This window comes from Xyrauchen texanus, chromosome 1 (assembly GCF_025860055.1).
Source record: "Xyrauchen texanus isolate HMW12.3.18 chromosome 1, RBS_HiC_50CHRs, whole genome shotgun sequence".
Classification (NCBI taxonomy): Eukaryota; Metazoa; Chordata; class Actinopteri; order Cypriniformes; family Catostomidae; genus Xyrauchen; species Xyrauchen texanus.
The window spans coordinates 8,057,436-8,077,380 of NC_068276.1; the positions used below are offsets into that span (position 1 = coordinate 8,057,436).

The window sequence follows — 19,945 nt, forward strand, 5'->3', positions numbered from 1 at the left end:
ATCATGTAATGAAATATGACGCTTGTGCTTAGGTTAAGGATGGACTTTCACTTTCAAGTGACACTTGATTTGAGTGCTGCTTAGTTCTATAAGCAGTTGATATTAAAGTTGATATTCACTGTCCTTACACTCGCTCACCTGCATATACTAAATAAATTAAGTTGGACCAGCATAAGAAAGTTAATTAAATAAACCTTAGTAAACGGAGTTTGAAAAAACTAATGAAGTAACAACTATGACAAGGGGTCTCGACATAAGAAAGTTAATGCACTTTTTGAAGATGTTGGTCTAATTGATATATGGAGAGATTTTTTTCCTAACAGAAGAGACTATACTCATTACTCCGCTCCCCATTCTCTATATACCAGAATAGACTATTTTATAACATTTGGAAAAGATAAAGATAAGATACATTCATGTGGAATCGGGACAATAGATATAAGTGACCATGCACCAATAGATTTATCCATTGATTTTAACCTACAACCAAAAAATAATACATGGAAATTAAACTCAAGTCTATTTAATGATCCTTGTTTTAAGGAACAAATTAAAAAAGAAATTAATCTCTATCTAGAATTTAATGACAATGGTGAGGTTTCACCTCCTATCCTATGGGATACTTTGAAGGCTGTCTTAAGAGGTAAAATCATAGCAATATCTTCGTATAAGAAAAAAATGAGAAATAAAACATTAAATGAACTACAAAATGATTTAAGGAAACTAGAAAAAAGACACAAATTATGTTTAGCAAACGATATACTTGATGAAATAAAAAAAATTAGGGACAAGATTAACAATTTAGCTATGCAAGAAGTAAAGAAGAATTTAATGTTTCTAAAACAGAGATATTATGAAGGGGATCTAATGCAATGAGAATATTGGCATGGAAACTGAGGAAGAAAACTGCAGAAAATACAATTCATAGAATTAGGGACCCAAGAACAACAGTGATAAAAAGTAAGCTAAAGGAAATTCAGGAATCTTTCGAGGTTTTCTATAAAACTTTATACTCAAGAGTTCCGGGGAGAAATGTAACTCAAATTGACAATTTCCTGAATTCATTAGAGCTACCCACTTTAAGTGAAGAGCAAAATAGAAGGATGACCACTGACATATCTGAAGATGAATTAAAAACAGCAATTAGTGGACTAAAATTAAACAAGTCACCGGGATCAGATGGTTACACGGCAGAGTGGTATAAGGAATTTAAAAATGAATTAATTCCGGTTATGCTCCCTACATTGACTGGGTTCTGAAAAAAGCACAAACACCACCTAGCTGGAAGGAGGCGATAATATCAGCCATACCAAAAGAAGGCAAGGATAAATTAGAATGTGGATCCTTTAGACCAATATCATTTCTTAACGTGGACTATAGATTATTTACCTCTATCATGGCCAAACGATTAGAAGAATTTTTACCTAAATTGATACATAATGATCAGACAGGTTTCATACGACAACGTCAGACACAAGATAATATACGAAGGACATTACACATCATGAATCATATACAAAAAATAATATGGAAGCAATAGTGATAAGCATAGATGCTGAAAAAGCATTTGATTCAGTTAATTGGACTTTTCTCTACAGAGTTTTACACAGATTTGGATTACATGATACAATTATAAAAACTATACAGTCTCTATATGATAAACCCACAGCTAAGATTAAAATCAATGGATACTTATCAAATAGTTTTACCCTAGAAAGGGGTTCAAGGCAGGGGTGTGCATGGTCACCATTACTTTTCGCACTATATTTGGAACCATTAGCTCAATACATCAGACAGAATGAGGATATCAGGGGAATCAACATTAAAGGAACAGAACACAAACTTGCTTGTTATGCAGATGATATTCTGATATATTTATGGCAGCCAACATATTCATTACCAAAACTGATGCAGTCACTTGAAACATATGGCCAATTATCATGATATAAGATTAATGTTGGTAAGACACAGTTACTCTCGTATAACTATAGAGTACCAAAAGAAATTAAAAACAGATACCCCTTGGTATGGCAAACTGAATCTTTTAAGTATCTCGGCATTAATATGCCAAAGGATCTCGCAAAACTATTTGAATCCAATTATTTACCTATATGTAAAAAAAATTAAGGAGGATATTGGAAGATGGAACTTAATTCCTTTCTTTAGTCTCAGTTCAAGGATTGAATCTATTAAAATGAATATTTTGCCTAGATTATTATACCTATTCCAGACCTTACCAATAATGATTAACCTAAATCAATTTAATGAATGGGAAAAGATGTTATCAAGATATATATGGCAGGGTAAAAGACCTAGGGTTCATTTTAAAACATTACAGCTAGCTAAAGAAAAAGCGGGTTGGGGATTACCTTCTTTAAGAGATTATTATTTTGCAGCACAGATGAGAGCCGTGATATGTTGGTGCAACCCATCCTATGAAGCTCAATGGAAAAAATATAGAGGAGAAACTATCCTCCATCCCTATACAGGCAACCCTTGCTGATAGCAATTTACAAGGTCACATAAATGTTATTGATAACCCATGGATAAAATGCACTCTTAATGTATGGAAAACTATTATAATAGAATATAAATTAAAGAAGGATATTGTGCCTCTTAAATGGTGTGCATACGACTCTGAGTTTACGCCAAATCGATTTGATACTAGATTTAAGGACTGGACAGATAAAGGATTAACAGTTTTATGTAATATAATAAAAGATGACACAATACCTAGTTTTGAAACACTCAAAGAGAAATACTCATTAGAGGCACAAGACTTCTACCGATATTTACAGATGCGACATTTTGTTAATATGAGGATGAAGAATGTGGCTGGGACAGGGAAAGTTATAATAGAATTATTCAGAAAAGCATACAACTCAGATCTGTTTGGTAGAATTATTTCATGCATATATAAATGTCTGTTAAATCTTAAAACACACTCAACTTCCTATATTAAAACAAAATGGGAGAAGGAAGGAGGAATGAGTATATCTGAGGAAGAATGGACAATAATATGGAGGTATCAATGGAAATGCTCCAGGTCACAGAAATAGAGGGAGTTTGGTTGGAAAAATTTGATAAGATATTTTATTACACCCTCTCAGAAATCATATCATGGTAGTAATGCTTCTATATGCTGGAGAAAATGTGGAAACCAAAATGCAAACCATTACCATGTTTTTTGGGATTGCTCTGTTATTAAGGATTATTGGAGAGGAATACATAATGCTTTACAATATATTTTTAAAGGTGTAATACCATTTGATAGTAAAACCTTATATTTTGGATATATACCTCAAGAATGGTTAAAAAGAGATAAATATTTAATGAATATATTGCTGGTGGCTGTAAAGAAGAGCTTTACCAAAAAGTGGTTGTCACATGAGAGCCCTACCCTAAATGTATGGATAGAAATTACAATGGACATTTACAAATTGGAGAAGATAACAGCATTTTTAAATCATAAACTGGAACATTTTGATTTGTGCTGGAAAAAATGGACCAAATATGCAACATCTCAAAGACCTGATTTTATTTTCTAGTTAATATCCTGAATGCCCAGAAAAACTACTCCCTACATGTACATAGTTCTTTTTCTTTTTTTGTTGTGGTTTTGTTTACAAAAACAATAATAATTTTGCATTTCTGATGAATAGATTTACAGCAAACACAACTGTATGGTGTATGCATGGGCATATATTTGTATGTTATGTTTGTATGTTCTTGACATGAAGATACTCAGTATAATAGCTGAGGTACATCTGATTGAAGTGTAATGTTTATATGAGAAAAAATAAAAAAAAACAAAAAAAAAAACTAAAGAAGCAAGAGTTAAAACTATATAAATTTGACATAATCCAACTAAATAATGTCGGCTCAATGAAACTAACAATCTGAACAAAAAACTTTTTACAATTCAATTAAGTACGGGTAAAGTCTTAATTTTTTTAGTTTTGGAGACATCGGTTTTTCCCATTCAAGACAAGAGCTGCCTCTGGTGCAGCCAAGAAGGCCCCCCTGAGTGTCCTGACTAGCTTCAAAAGTATTTTGATGTTATTCAGACTCCAGGGCAAGTGTAAAACAGGAATAAAAGGATACCTGTGCCTCTCCCAGTCCCAGCTCTATGTCTTCAAGGCTCTTGCGGAGTAGCATTGATTTCTCCTGGGTGACGGGCGGTTGGTTGCAGTCCAGTATGGAGTTTAGGAGCTGGGTGTGCTCCCCACGCAACGTCTCCAAACCCTGCAGCACGGCTTTAGTGTTCAGCACGATCTCATCCTGCGTAAGCTGTTCCAGGGCCTCCTCTCGCGGGTACACCATGGTGGACATCACCCATGGGACACAGCACTCACTGACAGAGATGAGAATAAAAGAATCAGAAAAAAAGATGGTACAGTCTCCAGCACTATTAAAGTTACTCTATTTTCTACAATATTTGTATTTGTCTTTTTACCGTAATGTTGGGGACATCTGCTATCAGTAGTGTTAATTTTATGTTTTTTTTTTTTTTTTGCCTCAGTCTCAAATCACACCTTAAACTTCCTATGGTATTCCGTAATTTTTTTTAGCAAAATACATTTCCCTCATTGAATAAAAATGGTTAACTTTATCTAAGGAGTACATGACTGGGTGACTTTATTTGACATCTGAACATAAAAAACAAAAAACAATCAGACTTGAAGTGGTTGTATAAAAAACCCCCCACAAAAAACAAACAAACGACATCTTTGGTATCTGTGGTTATAATTGACTGACCATTGAAAATGAATGGGAAAGACCAAAAAAACTTGTCAAATACGATCAATAAATCAGCCACAATGCAAAAAAATAAAAATAAAAATAAATAAATGACAAAAAATACAGGGTGAGACTCTAAAACATCCTCAGTGCAAAACATACATACCTACAACACAATAAAGCTGGGCAATATAATCAAGATAATTTTGCTGACCAAAATTGTGAATATCATGATGATTTTAATGTGCTTTACTTTGGCCATTAAGTTGCATAAAGAACGCATTAGTAGACTAATTTCACGATCCTTCAGGGCTGCACAATCAAACAAAATAATATCAACATGGCGAGTTGGTCATATGTGATTATTAATCCACAAAAGGCTGTGATTTAAAGACAGATAAACATAGTCAGTGTGTGATTCAGAACAAACCAGTGGTGCGCTGATCTGTGTGCACGATGGCGGCGCTCTCAGATCAGATCATGTGCATTGAGAAATCAAAGTAATGCAGACAGAAATATATTATATTTGTATAACGCAAATCTAATAATCAGAATAATAATGATAATTAAGCATTATATTTTAATAAACCATGACGTGTCCCACGGTAATAATTTAGTATTATGCAATGTTCAACATTTAATGTCTTTAAAATATGTAATCTACTTGGATGAAATGTTGGATCCTCTGATTAAAAAAAAAAAAAAAAAAAAACACTTTTGAGCCATTTTAGAGCATAATTATCGAGATGTATACTGAATATCGTCAACAGGCTGAAAAATATTGAGATATAATTTTTTAAGACATATCGCCAAGCCCTGCTACACAAACACAAAAATGAAGGGGTGAGACTATAACACACTCACAATGCAGAACACACACACACACATATCAATAAGTGGAGCTCAACAGCCATCACTAGCCAATCTGGCACCAACAATCATGCCACGGTCCAAATTACTGAGATTGATGTGAACATTAACTGAAGCTCCTGACCTGTATCTGAATGATTTTATGCACTGCACTGCTGTCACACGATTGGCTGATAATATAATCGCATGGATTATTGTTGGTGCCAGATGGGCTGGTTTGGGTATTTCTGTAACTGCTGATCTCATGGGATTTTCACGCACAACAGTCTCTAGAATTTACTCCGAATGGCGCCAAAAACAAAAAACATCCAATGAGCGGCAGTTCTGTGGATGGAAACACCTTGTTGATGAGAGAGGTCAACAGAAAATGGCAAGACTGGTTCGAACTGAAAGTCTACGGTAACTCAGATAACCGCTCTGTACAATCGTGGTGAGAAGAATTCTGAGATGCGGGATGATGCTGTTTTGGCGGCACGAGGGGGACCTACACAAAATTAGGCAGGTGATTTTAATGTTGTGGCTGATCGGTGTATATCCAAATACGGTGTATATCAGGCGATATGACCAAAATCTTATATCACGATGTCAACAATTTTTATCACGATAACTATACAAATCATAATATAATAAAAATTGGTTCATATATTAAATAACCATGTTGTAATGCCTTTTTGTTTTTATTCAGTCATTGAGTTAAATACTTTAAAAAATGAAAACCTCTTTATCTGGAATTTGAGAATATAGTCAGAGTAAAAATACAAACAAACAAAAAACATTGATGGTATTCAAAAAGTGGTAATCAACCTCACTTCAATGCTAAATTTCACATTCCAGTCTGATGTTGTTGACTATTATTATTATATTATTATATTAATTAGGCTCTTGATGGTTTAAGTAGACAATATTTGAATATCTGAAAGCAAAGCCAGTTTGTTTTCTAATGTCTAAAATCGTTCGAACTGAATTTTATCAAGAGTTAGGTGGTTTAAAAAATCTACTTGACAGATGACAAATACTTGTTAGCACATGATACATTGTTTTAGCTGATTTCCTCATCAGTGATGGTTAGAATGTCAAGCTCTCTCGCCGTTTTATATGTTTGACTTCCATCATAGTGTTATAAAAACTAAAAAATGTTTTTAAGTATGTGCTGCGATAGAGCAAAACCGGGTTGAGAAACACAAGTGTCTGAAGTATGTATAAACTGGGAAAGTTTTTAAACTTTGATATGATTTGACACTGAATAAACAAATAAATATATTAATATAGACTACGCTATACATTATGTTCCATGAATACCAAAAAATGGTGGGAACATGCATATTCCCTCCTCTAATCATATTAATATGTTACTATAATTCCTTCGTACCTGTTAATGGGACTTCGCACATTTGTAAAATTCATTTTGGACACAAAATAGTGATTAATGATTTTGTAGTAATCAGTAATTGCAGAATAAACGATGTCAGAAAGCGACGGATAAAGGAACAAGACACTGTTGAGGTTTAGTTTGAATCAAGGTTATTATCGTAAACTAAAAAGAAAACTAAATGTAAAAAAACATTTTTGTAAACTGAAATAAAAATCAACATAATTGGAAAAACTGAAACTAAACTACATTTTCATAGCTCTGAAAAACGAAAATAGTCTTAAAAAATATTTAGTTTACATTTTTGTTGAATAGTTTCAATTTGGAATGCCCAATTCCCACTACTTAGTAGGTTCTCGTCCTTGGCGCGGTTACTCACCTCAATCCGGGTGGAAGAGGACAAGTCTCAGTTGCCTCGTCTTCTGAGACAGTCAATCTGCGCATTTTATCACGTGGCTCGCTGTGCATAACACTGCAGAGACTCACAGCACGGGAGGCTCATGCTAATCTCCGCAATCCACACACAAATTACCACGCACCCCATTGAGAGCGAGAACAACTAAATACGACCACAAGGAATTACCCCATGTGACTCTACCCTCCCTAGCAACTGGGCCAATATGGTTGCTAAGGAGACCTGGCTGGAGTCACTCAGCATGCCCTGGATTCGAACTCGTTACTCCAGGGGTGGTAGTCAGCATCAATACTTGCTGAGCTACCCAGCCCCCCAGTTGCGATAGCGGGTTTAAAGGTTTAAAAATCGCATTAACACAAAGATGCCACTAGTTGGCGATAGCAAAGGCAGATGGACTATTGCCCTCATTAAACTAGCAAAGAGAGTGCGGGAGGGAATAACTGCAGTACATCATGGAGGAAAGTAAAGCAGTTAGTAAACTATGGCAACCAGTAGTCTGTCCCGGATATACAAGGTGTGTTCCTGTGTCCCGTCATCTCTCTAAATTATTTTTAATAATGTTCCAGTTTTTTTTCTTTCTTTGAAATTAAATATCCTCAATGTCCTTCTTGGTATTGTGTCTGGTATTGATTGCAGGGAAGGGAAGATATGTTATTGCATTGAACAATAATTTGACGATACATTCATTCTAGTTTCAGCAATCCGCTCAGAATCTGGTTACCATGACAACAACTCATGCACAAGCACTCAAATGTGGAAATGGTTAAAATCATATAAAACAATATTTATATTGAATTTAGCTACATATTTTAATACAATGTATGTGTGTGTGTGTGTGTGTGTGTATATATATATATATATATATATATATATATACACACACACACACACACACACACACACATACATTGTATTAAAATATGTAGCTAAATTCAATATAAAATGGGTGTTAGATTAATTTTGTCATCCAATGTATTTAATTATGGGTGACCAGATTTTGAAAGTCTCAAACTGGGACACTTGGGGGGTTCATGATGTATGCATTTATGTGTGTGTGTGTGTGTATGTATATATATATATATATATATATATATATATATATATATACACATACATACATACACACACACACACACACACACACACACACACACACACACACAGCGAACCCCCCCAGGTGTCCCAGTTTGAGACTTTCAAAATCTGGTCACCCTATAGAAAATGCACTAGCAGTGTCTGGGACTTCAATACATGATTTTAAAACAAAGAGAACAGAAACTACACGACCCACTTTGCACAAATGCCTGTTTTCCCCATTCTATATCACTTGATATAAAAACTTCAATGTAATGAAAAACTAAAACTAAAATATTTAAAAACTAAAAAAGAACAAACATAATGAAAACTAAACTAAATTGGAGCAAAACTTTTAAAACAAAATAAGACATTTACTTATAGCACATATGAAGCCCTTTTACATTAGGCTGCATCTGAAAATGTAGGCAGCTGAAATGGCATAACTGACAACCGTTTTGAATGAATGAAACTCTTATGGAAATTGATCTCCAAATAGTTTGAAAAGGACCTTATCGTACCTCCGTATACAGCCTCCGGAAATAGCATTTTCATGGTTTTGGAAGGAGCCTTGAAGATGCACTCATGCGCTCGTGTGGATTCACCGTGAGTCCCAATTTCCTGATGGTTTAAACGACCTGGAACACCAACTTGGATAGTTACAGCCGGACCGTCATGATTTGTGAATGAGAGGAACTTTATTTTTTTTTATTCTGGCTGATAGAATACGTACTTCAGAGGAAGATATTAGATGAGCGCTCGACAGGAAGAAAACGCAGGATTTTTGTGAGGTTCATGAATGATGTCTTTTTAAATGAGATATCTGTATATTTGTAGACAGTATATAATAGAAGTTTTATTCATATTTGCATTTTATCTTTAGAAAAGATTCAGGGAACTGTTGAGGAGAGACTGTTAGAATATGTGCTTCAGAGGAAGATTTATGAGTGTTCCACAGTACGCTGGATCCTCCGAGTTGTGTGAGGTTGGTTTATTACATCTGTTTAAAGAGATATGCGCATATTTGCAGATGGTGTATTACATTCGTTTTATTGATATTTGCATTTTCCTCATTAGATAAGACTAAAGTTAAAGTTACAGGGAACAGTTGAGGAGAGAGAGAGGGAGAATGAAACAGGTGAGCACTTTAACATTATGAGCTCAACCTTGTCTGCCATGGCTCTGATATGCAGACCATTTAAATGAGACTGTGTTGCACACCAGTCTATTATTGTAGTAACATGATGGCACGTACCAACAAAACTAACCATGACTGGTCATTTATCTGTCTCAGACGCTTCACATGCAAGCAGGCGATTTTTGGTGGCCTCACGAAAAACTATCGGCCAGATGGAAAATTTATTGGCCGGTGCAGATAATTAAAAGAGTCAGAACATTGGCAGATTTATCGTCCTCTGCAATATATCGGTCGACCACTAGCTACAACAGCAGAAGACCTCTCCAGGTACCACTACTGTACTCTAAATACAAGAAACTGTATCTACAGTGGGCACAGGCTCACCAAAACTGGATAGTTCTGTCTTAGCCTTGTCTAATGAATCTCGATTTATGCTGAGGTACACAGATGGTAGACCCACTGCAGCCTCTGTTTTCTGTTCTTGGCTGACAGAAGTGAAACTTGACGTGGTCTTCTGCTTTTGTAGCCCATCCGCCTAAAGGTTTGGCATGTGCGTACTGAGATGACATTCTGCTCAATACAATTGTACAGAGGGGTTATCTGAGTTACCGTTGCCATTTCGAACCAGTCTGGCCATTCTCTGTTGACCTCTGTCATAAAAAAGGCATTTCCATCTGCAGAACTACTGCTCACTGGATGTTTTTTGTTTTTGGCGCCATTCTGAGTAGAGGTCGACCGATTAATCGGCCGATTTTTTGCATTTTTTACATAATAGGCATCGGCCAATATCCACGCATATCAAACCGATTATTAGGCAGGCGCATCTGTGGGCAGCCTAGTGTTGTTGTGGAACACGTGTTCGACGCACACTGCCCCTAGAGTCATTTTCCAGCAGAGTGAGCAGACCTCATCCAGTGCCTAAGGAAGGAGCTAAGTTCCTTGGAGAAAACAGTAAGGGTTAAATTCGTATAACTTCTTTAGATTTAATTAAAAACTTTTGATATGTTACTGCCAACTTCAAGAAAAAACGTGACAAACGCGATAGCTGACATGACGTTCGGCTACTTTGGATATTGATAGCGTAGTTGAAGTTGCATTATCACAGCAGAAGGGTTGCTATCATGTCACAATAAGTAAACAAGAATTTTGCAATTACAGACAGTGAATCTGAGACTTTTATTTGTTCTGTTTGTGTGTCTTATATTTGAGAGGGTTGTCACTCAATGCAGATAAATAAGTAATAAAAATATACCAACGCAGTATAGGTTATTGAAGGACTGGCTTTGGTAAGCTCGGACATTATTGGTTCTGCTGTCGGTACTGGAGAAATTAAGAAAATACATTCTTTATTGCTATAAAGAGAAAGTTATTTTATCTCGCCAGCCATTTCTATGTATAATAATATGAAACCATGTGTCTGTGATGCAATTTAGCTATTCGCAGTGAGAGAGAGCGAGAGAGAGAGAGAGAGAGAGAGAGAGAGAGAGAGAGAGAGAGAGAGAACTCGCTCACGCGGTGGCACAGCGAGCACAAAACGAGCCCTGCTTAATGAGTGACACAACTAAACATTCAGACATAGCCTGGTTTAGATCTGTGATTATTAGTCTGATTTTATTTTAGATTTCGCCTTCCAAAGATTATAAAAAGAATATTTATACATAAGCCGCATTCTGTCTAGCACAACTTCCTTCCCTTCACAGCGGTGCACTGACATTTCTCCCTAAAACTCAAACTTAACGTCAGAATCAGCACGATCGGTGATTGTTGTAAAATGCTACTGTTGCTAAATTGCGGGACGCGTTTAATAATAAAAAGAGCGCAAGAGATATCGTTCCCAAGGCGGCGCGCACTCCGAAACACACCGCAAAGAGACAAGCAAAGTATAGGCTACTTTGGGTTTCATGTGCGCGTCTAAACGATCAAATATACACAAAAATAAGTCAAAACGACCGGCTTGGAGATTCACTTAAACACAGTTTATGTCTTAAATGGACGTAGTTATGGAAATAGTTGGGAGAAAATATGGCGCATCAGGAGCCTACTAGACTCGGTCTTAAAGGGGAAGCTGTCTATTAAACATGTGACGATTGAGCCATTACTGCGAATCAAACAACAAAAGGCAAAGAGAAAATCACTTACAGCTCTTGAATGAATAACTTCTGCATTAATAAGCATTAATCTATCTATGATAAACTATGCAGTGTTATTTTACAATTGATTACTTTATTAGATTTCTTTTTAGACCACACCTGAACAGTAATGTTAGTAGACCTTCCTGAAATTAAATCACTGTGCCTATATAACGTTTATATTTGTGTAATATATATATATATATATATATATATATATATATATATATATATATATATATATATAAACAAAAAGAACCTTTAAGAATACCGTTAAAGTACCGGATCGATAAACAGTATCGGTAAGATTGTAATACCATTAAAACCTTAACGATACCCATCCCTAGTTATGCCTGTGCTTCTCTTGGATGCTCTGAATATTGGATTACGTGTCTGGATTGCCCCTTAATTAAAGCTGCATTTGGATCTCAACCTTCGTGTCTCGGAGCAGTTCAGTAACACCTGCTTTGTTTATTTAATATATTTGTTATACATTATTTATACAATATGTTTTTACATTATACATTTTTAATTTTAAGTGTACAAGTGCAGATTGGTCAAGTGTTCAATAAATGTATTTGTTGAGAAATGTTGTCTATCTTAAGTAATTATTTGTGTTACATTTTATCTTTCAAATAAAAGATTCAAATAAGAGGTTAAAAACAAGCACATATCGGCCAAAATAAATCGGCAGCATTAATCGGCCATCGGCCGACCCGGATTTCAAAAGATCGGCATCGGCCTGAAAAAAACAATATCGGTCGACCTCTAATTCTGAGTAAACTATAGAGCCACTGTTTTCAAACTGGGAGGCAGGGGGGTAAAATCAAAAGATTCATAAATATTTTTTTGGAAAATGTAGCATAATACATGGTTAAATTCGTACCATAAGAATGATAATCTGATGAATGTGACGTGAGCAAATAAAACAGTCATTTATACATCTGTTGCGACTGACATCTTCTGTCAAATCAGTGGAAAACAGCTCCACAAGTTTATCTAGGGCATGGAAAATCCAAAAATTCATGCATATCCATTATAACGAGTTCAACATGATATCGGGTTGATGTGTCATTATGTGTTTGTGACATGTGCGGTTTCACATAGAGATGGAGACTGACTCATGTGCTGCAAGGTTATCACAGATATAGGTTAAAAACTGTCATGAGGACAAACTGCTATTTTAATACAAATAATACGGTTTCATATTATTAATTGCATTTATAGCTGTTAATCAAGCATAAGTGTTGAACACATTGGCCAAATGAGTCTGTCAGACCGAATTAAAGGTTTTTGTCATCATTGGTTTCCTCAAACACCTGAAATGTGATGCATTTTGATAATATTACACCAGAGGAAAATACCTGATTGCTTATTTGTAAATCTGAAAGAAACAAATTTAGCCAAATTTGGTTAAATGGGGGTGCAGTTTTGTACCTTTTCGGTCCAAGACTTTAAAAACCCCTGCTCTAGAGTCTGTTGTGCATGAAAATCCCAGGAGATCAGTAGTTACAGAAATCCTGAAACCAGCTGTCTGGCACCAACAACTATGCCACTGTTGGAGCAAAAAAATGTCCCCATACTGATGGTTGATGTGAATATTAACTGAAGCTCCTTACCCATATCTGCATGATATTATGTACTGCACTGCTACCACACGATTGGCTGATTAGATAATCGCATGAATGAGTAGGTGAACAGGTGTGCCTAATAAATTGGTCAAATGATGATGTCTGATAACTTTTGCATGCGCCACTGATTGTTGTTAAACATGTGCCTATGAATGCTGTGTTTTGTGCAGAGAGCGCGTTGGTATTTCAGACTGAGTGTCAGTTTTAACAAAAATCAGTCGGAGGGCCAGATAGAAATCATTGGCAGATTTGGCCCGTGGTCCACCAGTTGACTAGCCCTGCCGTAGGGTGACCCAATTGACATTTTGGTGCTCAGAGGGGTGAGCACCCCTTTGCACCCTTCATCTGAGCCCACATCAGTGTGAGCTCCAAAGCTTACTACTATCCCAACAGTCCCCGCTGCTGATCCTCTTGACCAATCACAGTGGACTTGAGTTTCCTTGCTGGAGAAAAAATCATGGCTGACGAGGCAATGTAAATTGTGGATTAAAAATAGATTTCAACAATCGTTTTAGTATCACACTTTGATCTATTTAGTTTTCCAGAGATGTGGAATTACTCCAATTCAGTTTTTTATTGAATAGATTTTATTGGAGAATTAGTGGTGTAACGAGTCAATCATTATCTCGATACATCGATTACTTATCCAGCCAATCAATATGCATCGATCTTGAAATATTATTTTTTTTAATAGAGAATTATTAGTGTTGTTCAATAATCGATTTAAAATGCTAAAAATCAGTTCACAGATATTTGTAACATTTCCACATTTAAAGAGTGTACATTTATGACGAGAAGGAGGGTGTGGGTGGGTCGTGAGGGTGCACGGCTGGAGTTGAGTTAACTAATCAGTGGAAGAGAGAGATAAAGGGGAGCCGGAGATGCCAGTTTGAGAGAAAGTTTTCATTCATATTATTAATTTTTAATAACTATCAGCTGATTAATCAGTTATTGGTCTGTTTTCTTACCTTAGTTATCGGTCGACCTCTAATATTTAAGTACTTTTTAACTCTAAATCATCGTTTCCGGTAAACTTCAGGAGAGGGTGGAGATCACGTGGGCTCTCATGTGATATATTCACATTGCGATGATACATAGGAAGTCTCACATTCTTCACTAGGTTATGTACACTGTTATGAGGAGGATGACCTGGCAGGGCCGTGAGGATGCACGTCCGGTGCAGAGTTGCCCAATCAGCGGGAGAGAGATAAAGTGAACATTTTGGTAGGGTAAGAAAAAATCTGATGGATGACGTTTATGCTGACTGTGACTTTGAGTTTCAAAAGAGAAATCTCCATCCACTTGCATTTTAAGGACCTCCTGAGCTAAGATATTTTTCTTAATTTTTTGGGGTGAACTAACTTGTCGTTCCCAAGTGCGCCTTCATAACTTTCCCTCACAGTCTGCTGAACTCTTCTATCGCTCTTCACAGGAATCACGCCCGCTCTCAGTCCTGATCTTAAGGGCCCAAACATACTTCACGCAAGTACAAAAACGCAGACGCGAGTGCTTCAACGCATGGCCAAAGTGTGGTCCCGTTGTACATACATTACTTGTGCTCGTGCATTGCTCTGGCGGTTACAAACTTTGGACCACAAGGGAACAAAATAGTTTTTTAGGTGGTGGAGTCAAGATGTTGACAGTTGAGGAGTGTGCTTTTGTATTTGCTAAAAAGAGGACAGAAAATGTTTTATATTTTCTAACTTGTTCGGCAAGACTCTCCTCAAATTGCTGACAGTTGTTGATTGAAAAAAGAAAATATGCTGTAGCGCCCCCTAGCGGCAACCCTCAGAATACAGTGCATACTTGCATTAGTTTATGAATTGCGCGCTCAGACACATTTCACAATGCAACAACGTGTGAAATCGAGCTTGCGTAGAAAGATGCGCCTGCGTTCACATATTATGTAGAGTATGTTTGGGCCTTAACTCTCCTTAAAACAGCTTTCAAGCACCTCGTTTCTGATCTCTGCTCAGGAGGGCCGCAGACTATCACACAAAAACCTGGACATTTTTAAATAGTGTTTTCCAGGCCTGGAAAAGTCATGCAAATTAAATAAATATATATTAAAAAAAAATGGAATTGTTATATTGAAATATGAAATACATTTGTATTTATGCTCGGCTCTAAAATATTAAATCAGCACACTGCACTCCTGTTGTATTCCAAGAAATCTGTATGTAGGCTACCTTTATTTAATGCGTTTTCTTTTCAAGCTGCTTTTGGTGCAATAAACTACCTTAAGTATTTTGTCTTTCTTTTTCTTTCAAAGAAGACTTGGTCCCCTTAAAACATTTTTAAATATATAAATTATTATATTTACATAATATTTTATTATATTATACAATAGTAACATATTTCTGTCCTAATTTCTTCACTGTCACACGTTATTAAACGTATGAGCTGATTAAACACATGAGCTCTTGTTTCTCATGAAGCCAAACCTTTGAGATTTAGTTTCACCTTTTAATCACCCCACAGAATTAATGCATGCGTCTCCTCTTTATCACTGCGTGTCATAAACTCAGTGTTTATGAACCAGGAACACTTGCCATTACATGATCATTTGAAGTGAAACCGGACCACTTTGCATTCACTTTCACAGTTTATACTTGTTTGCTTATATTTTCACGGGAGTCTGGCTAGAGCCTCTGCTGACAGTGTGTGCATAAGTACGCTTCATGCGCTCTTCAGGACAGGAGCTTGTTGACCTCCGCGGTGCGGCTCAGTGACGCTCGACATGGATTTCTACAGAATGACACAAACGCACACCGTTCATGGAATTTTACACTATATTCGCTTAAAATTCCCTTCTTTGGGCATTAAAACGTGATTGGATTTAGAATGCTCAATTATCGCTGTTGTTTCAAATAACCGCGATAACAAGGTTAATAATTGTGACAGGCCTATCTCTAGCTGGTCAAAGGTGGAGATTTATAGAAAATAATAACTTAAATATGGATCTGTTTCTTACCCACACCTATCATTAAGATTCTGAAGACTTTGATTAAAACACTGGAGTCGTATGGTTTACTTTTATGATGCCTTTGTTATTTTTGGAGATTCAAACTTCTGGTCACCATTCACTAGCATTGTATGGATCTACAGAATGGAGATATTCATCTAAAAATCTTTGTGTTCTACAGAAGAGAGAAAGTCATCCACATTTTGGATTTGCATGAGGGTGAGTAAATGATGAGAGATTTTTCATTTGTGGGTGAAATATCCCTTTAAAGAATCCTATAAATCCATTTTAAAAAAATGGTCACACAGCCAATGGAATTGCTGTGATGTCAGAGGAAGACACGATTTCCCACGACACCGGCGCCTGGATTTCCACCTGCATCCAGCTGAGGGCGCTCTCTGCATATTCATCATCACCTACTGACTGCAATGCAGCAACAACAGCATGTCCCACATGCTCACTTTCTGAATGTATTTGATCAGAGCCACAAACAGCGTCCTGATGTCCACAAGCCTGGACAAGATTATTCCAGCTTTTAAAGTGACGGACAGCTGCAAAGAGTAATCACGTAAAACATGGAAATATTAATCACAGCATCATGGCTGTTTACTGTTTGAGAGCAACAAGATAATATCTTACATTATTCTACACTGGCTGGTAGATAAAGAGAGACATTGGTTTAAAGGATGTCAATATGAAACAGATATAGTTGTTAAAAAATTAAACAAACTTTAATTTCACAATAAAATGTGCCACCCATTCTTCATTTTGTATTCTCATGAAAAAAAAAATGTCAGTATAAATAATGTACATTAGATTCATAACCCCTATGATTGCAGCTATGTTGTAATGCAAAAGTGTCTGGATAGAGGACAAATATCACCAAGTGCATCACAAATCCATCATGCATCTTCTATTTCGCTGTTACAGACCTGCTCAAAACAATGCACAATCTAATCATGTTTCAAAATAATATGAATACATTTCAACACGATTCAAAGACAAACAAATCTGCTTTGATCAGCTACTGTTTTTAGCAAATGAGCTAAACTTTCCTCCACTGGAGCTGGTATCAGTTTACCTGCCTATTTTAATTGTATCTTTTAGATGCAAAAACAACGTCGTTTAAAAAACTAAGAACATATACTGTTGTATAGCTTGCAACTTTCTTTCAAAAAGAGGAAATATACCTTTTTAGTCCGCAGATGCCGGTTGTGGATGTTTTGGGGGTGGGTTTACTTCCAAGCGTGCATATATGACTTTAAATGTACCGTTGGAACATGTCCAAAAATCAAGATTCCGACCAATACAATTAATTTTCAAACGTGAATCAGATGATATCCCGGAGAAGTATCGCAGTATGATCGGAGGATGCGCCTTTGTGTCTGAGACGCGCTCAACAAAACAAACGTCCGTGTGCGCGATGACCCGCTTTCTCTTCATCCATCATTAGTGTGTCTTTCAGCACTATAGTTGTGGGATCTTTGTGCTGAAAGTGAAAGACGATGACCACAGCAAACTGAAAATGGCTGATGTATGTGTTTGTGTGTGTTCTATTCCCAGAATCCAAAACCCTGGCGCATCAGACCAGCCCTCCCTAAACAGGGCGTGGAGTGTTTTGAGAAAAAGACACATGTCTTTTTCCACATTTTGTTATGTTACAGCCTTATTCCAAAATGGATTAAATTCATTATTTTCCTAAAAATTCTACAAACAATACACCATAATCACAACAACAATAAAAAGAATAACTTTTGCAAAAGAAAAGAAATCACATGTAGCCTACAGAAGTATTCACAGCCTTTGCTCAATACTTTGTTGAAGCACCTTTGGCACCAATTACAGCCTCAAGTCTTTGAGTATGATGCTACAAGCTTGGCACAACTATTTTTGGGCAGTATCTCCAATTCTTCTTTGCAGGACCCCTCAAGCTCCATCAGGTTGGAAAGGGAGTGTCGGTGCCCAGCCATTTTCAGATCTCTCCAGAGATGTTCAATCGGGTTCAAGTCTGGGCTCCAGCTGGGCCACTCAAGGACATTCACAGAGTTGTCCTTTAGCCACTCCTTTGATATCTTGGCTTTGTGCTTAGGGTCGTTGTCCTGTTGGAAGATGAACCTTCGCCCCAGTCTGAGGTCCAGAGCACTCTTGAGCAGGTTTTCATCAAGGATGTCTTTGTACATTGCTGCATTCATCTTTCCCTCGATCCTGACTAGTTCCTGCCACTGAAAACATCCCCACAGCATGATGCTGCAAACCACGCTGATTCTGTAGGGATGGTATTCACCAGGTGATGAGCCGTGCCTGGTTCCTCCAGACATGACGCTTGCCATTCAGGTCAAAGAGTTCAATATTTAGTTTCTCATGGTCTGAGAGTCCTTCAGGTGCCTTTTGGCAAATGGGCATGTTTTGGCATGTGATTGAGTTTTTTATTTTTAATAAATTTGCAAAGATTTCAAACAAACTTCTTTCACGTTGTCATTATGTCAAGTCAAGTGGTTTTTATTGTCGTTTCAACCATATACAGTTAGTACAGTACACAGCAAAACGAGACAACGTTCCTCCAGGACCATGGTGCTACATAAAAACAACAAAGGACCAACATAGGACCACATGAGACTACACAACGAAATAATACCTATATAAACTACCTATATATACCTATATAAAGTGCACGTGCAAACATGTGCAAAAAGTACAGGACAGTACAACAAATTACTGACAATGAACAGGACAATAGACAGTGCAGCGCCGACCAGTACTCAGTAGTGCAAAAAGATGACAGTTTCTAAAATGTAAACATAACATACTATGAGATAATGTTCTATGCACATAGCAGTTATTGAGGTAGCAGACAGTTATAAAGTGACAGTTATTAAAGTGCAACTCAGGACACGTGTGTGTCAAACCAGTCTCTGAGTATTGAGAAGTCTGATGGCTTGGGGGAAGAAGCTGTTACACAGTCTGGCCGTGAGGGCCCGAATGCTTCGGTACCTCTTGCCAGACGGGAGGAGGGTAAAGAGTTTGTGTGAGGGGTGTGTGGGGTCGTCCACAATGCTGGTTGCTTTGCGGATACAGTGTTTTTTGTAAATGTCTTTGATGGTGGTATTGTGGTATTGTTTGTAGAATTTTGAGGAAAACAATGAATTTAATCCATTTTGGAATAAGGCTGTAACATAACAAAATGTGGTAAAAGTTAAGCGCTGTGAATACTTTCCGGATGCACTGCACTTCATACGGCGACGTGGGTATTGGCCCGTGACCCGAATATATGACATAAGAACAACAGTGGAAATAATCTGCTCTGGTTTTGTTAAACAAGCACCATTTAAGCACAAGAAACAACTTTCTTGGTATATTTATCACCTATAGTTGTGAAGAGCTGACTCGTGTTTCACTAATGTTCTTTTAAATCCAGTGTTTTGAATGTGACGTTGCCTCAGCTCCCAAGGGATTGTGGGATCGTAACGTGTCCAGTCCATCCGCACTTCAGAATCTCAATGGAAATAGCAGGTCAGCCAGGTATTTCTGGCTTACTGCTGCATGAATACTGAGGGTTCGTACATACTATTCCATTGACTTACTGGTTTTGGCATACTGCATAGTATGGATATTTG

At 36.9% G+C, this 19,945-nt stretch overlaps 1 protein-coding gene across 1 annotated transcript in view; it reads right to left on the reverse strand.

Moving 5' to 3' along the window:
• Positions 1-17,540, reverse strand: part of LOC127649225 (kinesin light chain 2-like) — a 61,150-nt gene extending 43,610 nt beyond the window's left edge. Inside the window, 3 exon segments of the mRNA XM_052134234.1 lie at positions 4,105-4,354; positions 8,990-9,106; positions 17,522-17,540. Of these exon segments, the coding sequence (XP_051990194.1) occupies positions 4,105-4,332 (228 nt within the window). The 5' untranslated portion in view covers positions 4,333-4,354; positions 8,990-9,106; positions 17,522-17,540.
• Positions 17,541-19,945: the final 2,405 nt, after the last annotated feature.